General features: G+C 27.6%; 2 protein-coding genes across 2 annotated transcripts in view; both read left to right on the top strand.

Annotated features, from left to right (window-relative positions):
• Positions 1-14,785, top strand: part of LOC105132053 (SPX domain-containing protein 3-like) — a 49,968-nt gene that overhangs the window by 27,699 nt on the left and 7,484 nt on the right. The window lies entirely within an intron of this gene.
• On the top strand, positions 9,502-11,651 carry LOC105132062 (uncharacterized). Its single transcript, XM_011035346.1, has 2 exons — positions 9,502-9,674; positions 10,286-11,651. Exon 2 carries the CDS (start codon positions 10,343-10,345, stop codon positions 11,339-11,341), a length of 999 nt encoding a protein of 332 aa, XP_011033648.1. The 5' UTR covers positions 9,502-9,674; positions 10,286-10,342; the 3' UTR covers positions 11,342-11,651.

Below are 14,785 nucleotides of genomic sequence, written 5' to 3'. Positions count from 1 at the left end.
GGTGGGCCCCTATATTTGAAGGGTGTCCCTCCAAGGAAATGTTATTCTCTTTTTTGTGGGCGATTAAATGTTCTTTTGCACTTAGGTGGGCCCCTATATTTGAAGGGTGTCCCTGCAAGGAAATGTCATTCTGTTTTTCGTGGAAGATTAAATGACGTTTGTGCACTGAGGCGTGGGCCCTGCAAGGAAATGTTTCCTACTCCTGAGTGCATGGAAATGTTTCCTACTCCTGGCGGGTGGGCTGCAAGGAAATGTTTTTTTCCCGGTCCAAATGCTTTTTTCCAGCCTCTTTCTTGATAATATTTATAATTTTAGTAGTAAAATAATTAAAATTGTAATCCTTTTAAAATAATTATTTTAATTTGGCCCCCTTAATTTATTTTTTCTTGCTCCGCCCCTGCTTATACCCCTTATCGTAAATCAATACTCATTCAATCCTGCTGTTTCCTCGTCTCAATGTAGCATGCCTCTTCTCTACGATTGTAAATCATGTTTCGAGACCAAGTTTTTATACAATTAAACTTGATAAATTTGTCGACGTCATGTAGAATTTGTGTTTTGAAGAGCCGAAGACTTGTTTTTTTCCTACCGCGACGACACCTGTTTTTTTGCAAAGATAACGAACCGCTTTCGACGTGGCTGAGGCCGTCGCAATAATTCCATTCTCATTACACGTCAGGATGCACTTCGTATGCCGAAGAACCTTATAAATTAAATTTACAAATGGGACCACATCACTGTCATGGTCCGGTGATTTGGTAATTGTATTGTCTATTACTTGAGTACTAGATGTATGCCGTCCTTGTAAAACACTATTCATTCATGATTCATGCTAAAGTACATATCCCTAAGGTGATTTTGTGATGACTTCCTTTTGGTTTCCACTAATGCCAAGTTTCTTTAAAACGTCTTGAATCCTCGCCAATATTATATTATATTATATTATATTGAGTGTGGAGTCTTTTTAATAATTCAAATCAATTTTTACTAATTTTTTTAATTATTTTAAAAAAAATTCAATATTTTTTTTATCTTGGTAATTTAGCTTACTAATAATCAAGAATTTATCTTAAAGCTCTTAAAAATTTACAATTATTTAAATGTAACAATACTTTTTCTATGATTATATAATATAATTCTCGTTCAATAGAACTTAGAATATTTGAAAGAGTATAAATATAATGAGTGTTAGAATATTTGAAAGAGTATAAATATAATGAGTGTCATAGTTATAATCTTATATTTAGTTATGAAAAATCAATTTAACATGTTTTTAGAGTTTGTTAAGATTGATAATTTTTAGTTTGTTTTACTCTTGAAATAGTCTTTATATATTATATGTTCAAAATCATCTTACATTTTTTAAAAATAAAAGTTATTTCTAACTTTTCAAATGAAATTAAATATTCAAACCCTACTGATGAGATAGATAGTTGATCAATTCAAATTGATCGAGTCAATCGATTAATCGATTCTTGAATATTTTTAGAAGTTTATTCCTAATAAATAAGTGGTTGATCAGTTGAATTTAAAATTTAAATTTAATAATTTTAAACTGGATGAATCTTAAATTATCTAAATACATATCAATATGCATGCAATACATGGCGTATGAGTTCATTTTAATTTTTTTTTAATAAGTAAGATATGTAGAATTATATAATTAGCACCAAAATGAATACTAAAAAACCAAGTTTTTGTATCTTGGATTTGTTAAAAGAATAGTGAGTGAGATAGTGAGTGATAGTGAGTGATCGCATTGTGGGGGCTTTTGAAGAAATCGAGACAAGCTCAGCGGTCATGATCTCTTGTTACAATTAAAAATGGGTGGCTCTCATCTTACTCTCTCCTCTTTTTTCCTCTTACTTGTTTTTGCCTCTAATAGGACAAGACAGAAGAAAAATCAGTTTTTGGGTTTAGTTTCGATGTTATTTTTTTAAAAAAAAAGAAGCGGCAGCCGTCAAGCCTCAAAGGTACTTTCGTGATAACTTCCTGCCTCTTCCTTCTCCTTTCGGGTTGCCGGATTCTTCAAGAACTGTAGTATAATAAAATATTTAAATTAAATAGATAAAAAATTATAAACTCAATTTTAATATGATTGAGTAAGTCGGCATTAACATTTTATAGATATCAACAGTATTGTATTTTTTACTAATTCAAATTAATTATTATAGTATATTTAATAAATCCTTGTCAATTTTTTATTATTATTTGAATAAATATTTTTTTCAAGATTTTTCATCTATATTTTATAAACTTTTTAAGACTTGTAATTATTTGAAATGAAACAATACTCTTTATATTACTAGATAATACAATTAAATTTTATATTTTTATAACTCAGCTCAAAGAACTTCAGATGTTTGAAAGAATATAAGTGTATTAAATGTGATGGTTATAATTCTGTGCTAGTTATTAAAATTTAATTTAGCATAAATTTAAAATATGTCAGGATTGATGATTTCTATTTATTTTTGCTTTTGAAATGGTATTTATATATTATATATTCAGAAACCCTCTCTTAATAATTTTGCAAAAATGAGAATTGTTCATAAGTTTTTTTTAAAAAAAAAATAGTTTTTGAAACCCACCTAGACAATTAATTGGTTTAAATAGGTCAAGCCAATCAATCGATCAACTCATTCCTATAGATTCCTAGAATTTCATATTTAATAAACAAGTAGTTAACTGGGTTCACTTGGTATAGCCAAGTGGTCGACCAGTTCACATTAAAACCAAAATTTAATATTTTAAAACTTGGTGAATCTTGAATCATTTATATAAATATGAATTCTATAATATATATAATATGAAGTGTATGAGCTCATTTTAATTTGTATTATTAAGTGAGATACATGAATTTACACGATCAACAATAAAATGAATTCTAAAAGATTATATTTTTACTCACTTTGTGTCCTAGACTTATTGATCAAATTTTTTTATTCAATTTTTCATACTTGTTAATGTCAACTTCATATGAAACCTATTTAATTTTTTTCTCAAATCAAGTGTATTATTACTTCATTTATTTGTTATCATCAAAATATATATAAATATTCATATGTGATTCAAAGATAAACAATTGACAACTCTATTTTTCGTGCACATGAATTCATTTTAAGAAAGAAATTTAATGGAGGTGTTTTCGCCTTTAATAATATTGTACGAGTAGATCGAGGCTTGAAACAATATATATTTAATTTGATTTTAAATTTTTAGTCTAGTTAAGATATGTTTTATGAATGGAAATGAAATTTCAATGATCCATGTGATTTTTTCACATGAAAATTTGATTTTTCAAATACAAATAAATTTATCTAATGTAATCAAAGGCATCCCAATAATTAAGAATTATTCATATAATTTTTACAATTAAAAAAAATCTTATTTTAGCTGTCAAGCTAAACCCAAAATATTTTAAAAAGGAATTACTAGTGTTGAATCCTGGTACCCAACATAACCTACAATTGTTGGGTGTCACTCAACCAACCCAAAATACTATAAAAAAAGATTGGATTTGACTACCCAGTTAGACTTACTGTTCTTGAGTTTGATTGGACAACTTAATCCAGTATTTTTAGATATGATTATGTAGTCATATTCAAGAATATTATTATTTGTATTGTAAATATTTTTTTTATTTATATTAAAAATATTTTTTTATTGTAATTAAAAGTTTTGATACAAAAGGAAATATTATTTTTTTTGTAGATATTATTATTTTTATTATAATTCAAAGTATTAATATAAAAAATATTATTATTTGTATTATAAATATTATTTTTTTATTATAATTAAAAGTATTGATATAAAAAGTAATATTATTTGTGTTACAAATATTATTATTTTTATTACAATTCGAAGTATTAATATAAAAATATTATTATTTATATTATAAATATTTTTGAAATTCTCAATATAATAATAATAATTATTATTATAATTCTAAATATTCATCTCAAAAATATTATTATCTGTGTTAAAAATATTGTTGGGTTTTTAAATGTAGTTATTTGTGTTATAAATATAATTATTTTTATTATAATTTAAAGTATTAATAAAAAATATCACTATGTATGATATAAATATTACTATTTAAATTATAATTCTCTTAAGTACTTAAGTACTGAAGCAATTGGTTTTGAATCTTCTACTCTGTTCGGTCCAACATCTAAATTCATTTCACTTGAATCCTGCTGCAAAACCCAAGATTTTTTGGTGCTGGGTCGGGAACAAGTTGCTTGGTCCTGCGAAGGAGGAGCACGGTGGTCTTTGACCGTGGGGTTTGACACTGTCGGTAATAAAAAAAAATAAAGTGGGGGATAAAAACTGGGTGCCGACTGCAGTAGGATAATAAAATTGAGTTGTGAAATGGGAGGTCAGGGACCAAATACATCATTAATTCCAAATACACACACACGCACTTCGAAGCCCATGGCCAACACATCACCAACCCCTAAGAAAACATGGTGTTGTGTAGTGTAAAGTGCAGGTTTATTTATATATAGAACATATAGTTGAAAGTTTTTGGGAAATAATATTATTTTAAAAAAAGTAAAATAATATATTTTTATATTATTGCCTTTCAGAAACATCACATTTACTAAATGTTGTTATTCATCAACGAGACAAGATAATTATTGCACTTTGAACCAGTAATAATTTAACATCTAGCCTTCTTGATCTAATTATATGAATTGATTGATCGTTGAATTCAAAAATTATAATTTTATAAATTATTTTTTTAAACATGTTTTATAAGTGTTAATGATGTAATTGGGTTTATGGTAACGGATGATTCTAAACAATTAGAGTTGAATTTAACATAACTATACGATGATACATCACATATATGTTACGTGGATAGATTAAAAAATGAATATGTCAACCAGTAGAACAAGTTTAGACGCAATAGAAAGTTTAATTGCAGCATATCATAATAATGACTCTAAATAGTTATAACTTTTAATTTTATCATTGAATTATATTTAAATTTTTACAAGAATTTTTAAATTTTTTTTAGAATAACCATGAAGTCGTTATTCCAGTCATCAAATATTCTACTCCAGCCATCAAATATTTAAATTTCAAAAATAATCTCGGGCACCAATTTTGATAGTTTTTTGATTTTTTTAATTATTTTTTAAAATTAATTTACCGGTTTAACTGAATATTATGAACTGAACAACCAATTAATTTTAGATTTAATCGATGTTACAGTTTAGAACCACGTCATCCAAAAATATGCTATTTCAATAAAACCTTTTTGTTGCTATATTAACTCACCGTTTGTTTTTATTTTGTGTGTTGCTTGCCCCGTTTATACACGAAAAATAGTGTGCACTACTACATAAAACATTGAGCTCCATGGTGTAGAAAGCAATGTGGACTAAAACACATGATAACATTATGGATTGTCACAATACTATTTTTATCCATTCTAATTTTTATTTTTTTTAATTTTTCCCTATGAGACCAAATTAAAAAAAAAATTAAGTAAATTTGTTGAGAAAAAGAAAGATTGAAAGACAAATGATTATAGTAGAAAAATTGAAGGAAATGGATGGTGATTTTAAAATTCGAGAGAAATCTTTACTTTCATCCTTTTGATTTCCAAGCTATAAACTTATTTAATTACTCAAATTTTTTAAAATTCAACATTGACTCAAAACTTTAATTGTTTTATTTTTAGATTTCTAGTTTGAGAAAGGAAAAGAAGTTTTTAAATTCCGGTTATAAGAAGAGAAAGTTTCAATTGACACTAATGGTGTTCAAGAAAAATATTAATATTGATGTTAATTAGTTTCATTCAATGAAAAGAGTTTTATTTAAGTTTTTTTTTGTTTTTTATTTTACATGAGATTATAGATTTGAATCAAGTGAGTTTTTGGATTTGGGCTAATTTTGAATTGATTTTCAAGTTGTTTAGCGTTAAAAACAAGTTTACCAAGGTTTCTATATTTTTTTTTTGAGTGTTTTAGCTTTAAAAAATTTCAAAAATGATTTTTAAACATCAAGTACCTTTACCATAAATTTTCAACGAGGGTGTAGTTGTCAAAGAGAATGTTCACAAGAGATTTGATGTATTTGGAAAAAAAAAATTGTTAAGAGGATGAAAAATTAAAATGACAAGTTCACAGGTTCGTCCCTGATTTTAGACCTCATAATAGATCCACCATATCTGACCTCTTAGCTTTGTCTTAAAATAGCTTTTCTTTATTCTTTTAAAAATTTCATCTAAGTAAAATAAAAGAATTTCTTTTTTCCTTAAAAAAACCTATATACCAAAAAATTTAATTTGGGATAGAATTTCTTCCTTTTTCATCAATTGACTTTATTTAAAAGAAGCTTTTTTTTGTTTTTTTTTAATTTATCTTGTACCAAGTCTTAACTAGTTAGATGACCCGCGTGATGTTGTAGATCAATTTTTTATATATAAAAAATATAAAAAAAACTAAGATATAAAAGTATTAAGTTTTTCTACAAAGCTATGTTTAAAAGTCTTGGATTTGGTTACAATGTCTGACCTAAGAGTAATATTTATAATATCAATAACAATATTAAACTTGCATGATTTAAGTTTAAGTGAGTTAGGCTGCAATATCAAACTCAATAGCTTTGGACGTGGGTCTGACTGCAAGGTCATATTATAAAACTCTGATAATTAAATAGACTAGGTAAAAAAAATATGGAAAAAAAAACTAACATGAAAAAAATAACTACTAAAGAAAAAAAATGAAATAACTGGGTTAATTCTTCAAACCAGATTAACCCGTCAAACATTGGATTCATGTCGTGAAAGTTTGATAACTAAATAAAAAAAAATTAACGTGTTAGCCCAAAATTAACTGGCCTAATTTGTTAAACCTGAGATTTATGTCATGAAAGTTTGATAACTAAATAAAAAAAAATTAACATTAACAAACTAAAATAAACAAAAATAATTAATTAAAAATAAAATAAAAAACAAAAGGCATCGGTTTTCGTTATGGAGTGTCAATGGCATAAAAAAATAAAAAAAGAAAAAGAAAAAGAAAAATAAAAAAACTAATTGGATTAAAAAAAACTATAAGAAGAAAAAAACCAATGAAAAAAAATAAAAAAAATCTAAATTAACTGAGTAATCCATCAAATCTGATATCTATTTTATAAAAGTCTAATAATTGAATAGAAAAAATTTTAATATCAACAAAATAAATTTAAAAACATTAGTTAAAAAGGAAAAACAAATAAGAAAAAACCTATACGGAGAAAAAACCAACGAAAAAAAAGAAGAAAGCAATCTGAATTAATTGAGGTAATCTGTTCAACATAAGCTCCATTTCTTAAAAGTCTTATAACTAAATAGAAAACAATTTAACATAAACAAACCAAAAATTTAAAAAAAGTAAAAAAAAAAAACAAAACGCGTTAGTTTTTTCATTATGAACTATACTTTTAACATAAACAAACCAAATTTTTTTTTAAAAAAAAAACAAAACGCGTTAACTTTTTCATTATGAACTACACTGTGCTGTCTAAAGTCAAAGACATAAAATGAAAAAAAAAATAAAGACATTAATTGATAATTAAATAGAAAAAAAATTAATATTAATGAACTAAATTAAACAAAAAATATTAATTAAAAAGAAAAAAAGAAAAAAAAGCTATAAGAGGAAAAAACTAATGAATAAAAAGGAAAAAAAATCTAAATTAACTGATTTAATCCTTCAAACCAGATTAACCCATCAAACTTAGAATTTACATCATGAAAATATGATAATTAAATAGAAAATAATTGACAGGTTAACCTAAAATTAACTTGGTTAACCTGACAAACTCAAAATATGTGTCATGAAAGTCTGATGGTTAAATAGAAAAAAAAATAACATTAACAAACTAAACTAAATGGAAAAAATTAATTAAAAAAAAACTTCAGGTTACCTTATCAAACTAGGTTAACTCGTTAACCCCATGATTCATATTATAAAAGTCTGATAACTAAATAATTTTTCTTATTATTAACAAAAGAAAAAAACCAAAAAAATGGATGGGTTAACCTATAAAACCAGGTTAATTCGCAAAGTTTGAGATATGTATCATGAAAGCCTGATAACTAAATAGAAAAAAATTAATATTAACAAAGTAAACTAAACAAAAAGGATTAATTAAAAAAAAGCAAAAAAAACTTTGGGTTAACTCGTTAAATCAGGTTAACCTGTTAAACTCGAGATCCCTGTCATGAAAATTTGATAACTAAATAAAAAAATAAATTAACATTAGCAAAAGACAAAAAAATAGACGGGTTAATCCATACTTAACTGGGTTAACCCGTGAAACTTGGGATATGTGTCATGAAAATCTGATAACTAAATAGAAATAAATTTAACTTTAATAAACTAAAGTAAATGAAAAAAATAATTAAAAATAAAAAACAAAAAAATTCCAAGTTAACTTGTTAAATCAAGTTAACATTTTAAACTCGAGATTAGTGTTATGAAAATTTAATAACTAAATAAAAAAATTAACATTAAGAAACTAAATTAAAAAAAAGGAAGAAAAACAAACTGAAAGGCATAGAAAACAAAAAAAAATAAAAAAAGTTTTTTTTAAGAAAAAGATAGCTAAAAAAAAACAGCTTACCCATTCACCATGGATTGCTACAGTGAAAGGCTGAGCAGTTTTAATTTTTTTTTAATTTATATTGTGAGTTTGACTGATTCACTTAAGTTCGCTCATGTTTTTAAAATATTTTTTTAAATTAATTTTTTCTTTTATTTTCATTCTTGTTACTTGTTATTTCGTTGATTAGAACTAGTTTTTATAATTTATTTTAATTTATATTTTATAGAGTTATTATAGTTCAATTATTTAAATCAAGATTAACCTTAACATATATAATATGTTGTTGTTTTAATATCGTTTTTAAATTATATCATAAAATATAGAATATTCTTAGTGTTTTAAAGTTCATTGGCTAGGATATATCAAATTTTGGGTCTTGTACTATTATTTATTATTTTTTTGTGGTTATAGAAAAAATTATTCGACTAGAAGCAAAACAAATATTTAATTTTATTTAAAATTATATAAAATAAATCAATTAAATATATACATCAACTTCTCAATTTGAATTTCTAATATAAAAAAACTATGTAATCGTTTGCACGTTCATTTTTTCCTCTTAAAAGCCAACTAACTAGTTGTGTATAAATTTCATGAAACAGACCAAAGCATATCGAATACAGGGATGAAAGTGAAAAAGAGTGAACTTAATTTTTTTTTCCTTATAAATATTTATCAATATTCGCCTTCTATCTTACAGTTCAAAATTTCTCGATGTTATCATCCCTCTTTTTTCAATAACTTCTACATGCAGGCTATATTTATTCAAAATAGAAGCAAAGCATGGTATAACTCCGTGAAACCACAACCTATCCGAATGAAGATTTGGGTCGTAAGTTAAGTGGGCTGACCCAAACTAATTTTTTTTGTTTAAAAAAATCTGAAATCACATGCGAACCAAAATCGGATTTTTTCATCAACCCTGTCGCGGCCAAGTTTCATTTCACGAGTTAGTCAGGCCAGAAACTCGGTCCTTCAGAGATTTGAGCTCATAAAAAAAAAAAACTCCACTGCACATTTCTTTACATAATCAGCACAGCAAGGTTTCTCTTCCTTTCTCTCAGAAGGTAAACCTCGATTTCAAGTTTCTATTCTTTTTCTTTATCTTGATTACATGTTTTTACTTTTTAGATGTCTCTCTTTTCAACGATTGCTTATTATTCGATAAAATCTGTTTCTTTCTAGTTTTTAGAGCGCTTATGGTAGTTGTATTGTAGAGTGTAGTTGAAGTTGGTGACTTGAGATATGGAAGCTGTTTTCTTATTGGGCTTTCAATTCTCTAACTTTTATGGTGGGTATTGTTGAATTTTGTCATTAATTTCTGATTTTGAAGTTTAATAGCTCAAGTTGTGATGAGCTTGATGGTGCTACTGTTTTGTAAATTTTGGCAATGTTTTATTTTCAAATGATTCTATATTAACTCACTGTAATCTGTTACTGTTTGTAAAATTCTCGAGAGTCAATTGCTGTGGTGTCTGGAGTGTATGGTTGCTGTTTGATTAAGCTGCTTGGAGATGTTAAAATAATTTGTTAGCCGGAAGAAATTATCGTGGCTGTATAGGAAATTTTTTTAAGCAAATATGCACTTAGTTTAAACCACAGAGAACTCACTGGTTTGTGAATTGTGATCTTCTTTGATCTGGTAAATGTTCTTATGGCCTTTGTTTCCGTGTTTCAGAGATTGAGACCATATCGTATATGCAAACTTGGTAAAGCTTCGTTTGCAAATCAAGCTATGGCATCACTAGTTAAAGCTCCTCCTACAATGTCTACTATTAATGCTCACCAAGTCCATCTCAGGAAGCTAAAATTGCCAAGCAACCTAAACATGCATCATGGTCTCAGATTTCCTAGAATTCATGTTAATCACACCACTGTTTGCTGTACTAAATTGACTCCATGGGAACCTTCACCTGTCACATATGCTCCTACCATTGATGCTTCTGGTAACTTATTGAAGAAAACTAGCAACATATTTGAAACCTTGAAGTCTGAAGACACAGCTGAAGCACCAGCAACCAACAGTGAAGAGCTTGCAGATACAACGAATCAGTCATTGGTGCACTTTCAATTTCTTAAATGGCCGATGTGGCTTCTGGGCCCTTCTCTTCTCCTGACTACAGGCATGGTACCGACATTATGGTTGCCCCTATCTTCTGTATTCCTTGGTCCCAATATAGCCAGCCTCCTTTCCTTGATTGGACTGGATTGCATCTTCAATCTTGGTGCTACCCTTTTTCTTCTAATGGCCGATTCCTGTTCTCGGTCCAAAAACCAGGCACAAACCTGCAATAGCAAGCCTCCTTTGAGTTACAAATTTTGGAACATGGTTGCAACTGTATCTGGTTTTGTGATTCCCTTGATGGCATTATTGGGATCTCGAAAGGGCATCCTCCAACCCCAGCTGCCTTTTATCCCATTTGCAGTTCTATTGGGTCCTTACATGCTGCTTTTATCTGTACAAATTCTGACTGAGCTGCTCACCTGGCACTGGCAGTCACCAGTATGGTTGGTAACCCCAGTTGTGTACGAGTCCTATCGGCTTTTACAGCTGATGAGGGGGTTGAAGCTTGGGGCTGAGCTCAGTGCTCCAACATGGATGTTGCATATGATTAGGGGGCTGGTATCTTGGTGGATTCTAATCCTTGGTGTTCAGCTCATGAGTGTTGCTTGGTTTGCTGGTTTCGCTGCTCGATCGCAGCAGCAACACTCTCCTGCTGCTTCTGGTGGTTAATATCATTCACTGTCACCGAAGACTCCATTAAGAGTTGTGGCTTCAAATACGGATTGGGAGTATACATGACCAAATAATTCCTGGTATAAGGGCACCGTTTTCTTCTCTGTTCACAGTAAATGTGTGTTCTTATCTGTAGCGAGCTATGTACATTTGAGCTCCTAGCTCTGGCAGCTTACTATGGGCTGCTAATTTTACACTCAACTTTTAACTGTTTGCCAAATATGTGAAAACATTAGTTGTAAGATGTCAATCGTTCAGAACTAAATAAATAGAGAGGATATCTATGTAGGCGATGTTCCACTTTCTAGATGCTTAACATGATTAGTAATTAGATATTGACATGGATAGGGAATATTTGGAGTAATGGACTCGGGACAAACAAGTTCAGCTGTAAATAGAAATTCTAGATTTTGGAGCAGTGAACTTGGGATGGGACAAGCAATTCTCAGCGGGACATTTTTTCCACCTCCACTCCTACCCAACAGTTCTTGTTATTCATTCCATGTTCATATGTATCTGTGCATGAAAACATTCTGGCTCGCTACAGATGCTTCATGTTGTTTTTCCTTGAGCCCGAGTTTCTAGGATTTTTATGCTTGTTGGCATTTTTTTAAGGATATGTTTGTTTTGCATTCTAAAGATATTTTTGGAAAAAAATAATTTATTTTTTATTTTTTAGTGTTTTCAGATTTTGATTGTTAATGTAAAAATAAATTTTTTAAAAATAAAAAATATATTATTTTAATATAATTTTAAATAAAAAATACTTTAAAAAATAATAAAAATAACATGTATTAAAATACTGGCTGACTCATCGCTAACTGAGTAGCATTAGATGGAGTTGCTTTCACATAACTGGTCATCTTCTTTCAAGAATATAGCCGCGTTTTCCTCCTAAATGTTGGACTTAATTTTAATCGTAGTTTTCTACTCGAGTCAAATTCATAATTTCTATTTTTCTCTTAAAATAAGGATTTATAAAAAAATTACAGATAATTTCCCAAGTTAATTTTCTTTTTTCTTAACAAAACAATTATCAAATAATTTTAAAAGCTGATGCCTCTATATTAAGAAACCGCTTGGCAACGTTCGTGTGATTTTATGCAATAAGTTGTTTGGTTAATAATAAACGGGTGTTGTTGTTTGCATGCTGTTGTGTTCTTTGGGAGGATTTGCCAAGTCTTCCAACTGGATAGCCAGAGTCCTGCTGTTTCCTCATCTCAATGTAGTATGCCTCTTCTCTACGATTGTAAATCATGTTTCGAGACCAGGTTTTTATATAATTAACCTTGATAAATTTGTCGACGTCATGTAGAATTTGTGTTTTGAAGAGCCGAAGACTTTTTTTTTCCTACCGTGGACTCAGGGACGTCACCCGTTTTTTTGCAAAGATAACTTGGGCCACTTTCCTTGTGATTTTCGTCCATTTCCCGTTCGACATGGCTGAGGCCGTCGCAATAATTACATTCTCAATACACGTCAGGATGCACTTCGTATGGGTTTGTATGCCGAGGAACCTTATCAATTAAATTTACAGGTGGCACCATATTGTAAAACACTATTCATTCATGGTTCATTCTAAAGTACATATCCCTAAGGTACTTTTGTGATGACTTCCTTTTGGTTTCCACTAATGCCAAGTTTCTTTAAAACGTCATGAATCCTCACCAATATTATATTATATTATATTGAGTGTGGAGTCCTTTTAATAATTCAAATCAATTTTTACTAATTTTTTTAATCATTTAAAAAATTATTTTCTTCAAGATTTTTTTTTATCTTGGTAATTTAGCTTGCTAATAATCAAGAATTTATCTTAAAACTCTTAAAGATTTATAATTATTTAAATATAACAATACTCTTTCTATAATTGTATAATATAATTAAAACTTATATTTCTATAACTCACTCAATAAAAGTTAGAATGTTTGAAAGGGTATAAATATAATGAGTGTAATAATTATAATCTTATATTTAGTTATGAAAATTCAATTTAGCATGATCTTAAAATTTGTTAAGATTGATAATTTTTAGTTAGTTTTACTTTTGAAATAGTCTTTATATATTATATGTTCAAAATCATCTTATATTTTCAAAAAGCTATTTCTAACTTTTCAAATAAAATTAAATATTCAAACTCCGCTGACGAGTCAAATAGTTGATCAATTCAAATTGATCGAGTCAATCGATTAATCGATTCTTGAATATTTTTAGAAGTTCATCTCTAATAAACAAGCAGTTGATTAGGTTCACTTAATTTAACCAAGTGATCGATCAGTTCAACTTAAAATTTAAATTTGATAGTTTTAATCTTGATGAATCTTAAATCGTCTAAATACATATCAATCCTATAGTGCATGTAGTATATGGTGTATGAGTTCATTTTAATTTGTTTTAACAAGTAAGATATGTAGAATTACATAATTAGCACCAAAATAAATACTAAAAAATCAAGTCTTTGCTTTCTTTTATCTTAGACTTGTTAATAGATTTTTTTTGTTTAATTCTTCATTTTTATTAATGTGAATTTCATATAAAACATGTTTAAATTTATTTTCAACTAGATATATTATTAGTTTATTTTTTATTTAGTTGTCACCGTCAAACTCTTTATAAATATTAATACGTGATTCAAATATTTACTATTAATAACTCTATTTTTTATGCATATAAATTCATGTTTAAGAAAGAAATTCAATGAGAATGTTTCAACCTTTAATGATACTGTAATGCTCAGTAGATCAAAACTTGAAAAAAATATATATTTGATTTAATTTTAAGTTTTTATTCCAATTAAAATGTATTTCACGGGTGGAAATGAGGTTTCGATGATCCATGTGATTTTTTCATGTGAAAAAAGAAAAAGTTGAAATTTTGGTTTTTAAAGTAAAAAAAAAAACTTGAAATAACTGAGAACTACTACTGTTATTTTTTTTTTTAAAAAAAAAACTGACCTGTGCTCTAAAATCTGGGCACATGGACCCAGATTTCAAGCCTAAAGGCATCTATTTGCAAGCCAGATGAACTTGGGTTATTATAAATGTTGTTTAAATAACTAATAACAGTAATTTTTTAAAAGATTATTCAATTATTACATGGTTTTAAATAATATTTGATGTTTTTTTTCCAATACTTGTTTTTATCTATTATTACATATGAAACAAATTTGTACTTGTTATTAAAAACATATCTCATCATTATTCAACGCAACTAAAATATATATTCTTTTATTTTTCATATTACTTTCTTTAAGTGATTATTTTGTTATTTTTTATGTAGGTGCATAAAAATAATTAAAAAATTAATTTTTTTCTTGTTTTTAAATTGCTTTACAACTCATGATATTTTTTTTATTGAATAACCATGTTTCTGATAGAAATTTATTTTTCCATAAAATTAAAAAAGAACTCCATGGATAAAGAAAATGAAGTTTTTGCTAAA

The sequence above is a fragment of the Populus euphratica genome, unplaced genomic scaffold, assembly GCF_000495115.2.
Source record: "Populus euphratica unplaced genomic scaffold, PopEup_1.0 scaffold2.1, whole genome shotgun sequence".
Taxonomy (NCBI): domain Eukaryota; kingdom Viridiplantae; phylum Streptophyta; class Magnoliopsida; order Malpighiales; family Salicaceae; genus Populus; species Populus euphratica.
This window is presented reverse-complemented; position numbering and strand designations above follow the sequence as displayed.

Coding starts and splice junctions, on each gene's coding strand:
- LOC105132062 (XM_011035346.1), top strand. CDS start 10,343: ATGGCATCACTAGTTAAAGCTCCTCCTACAATGTCTACTATTAATGCT.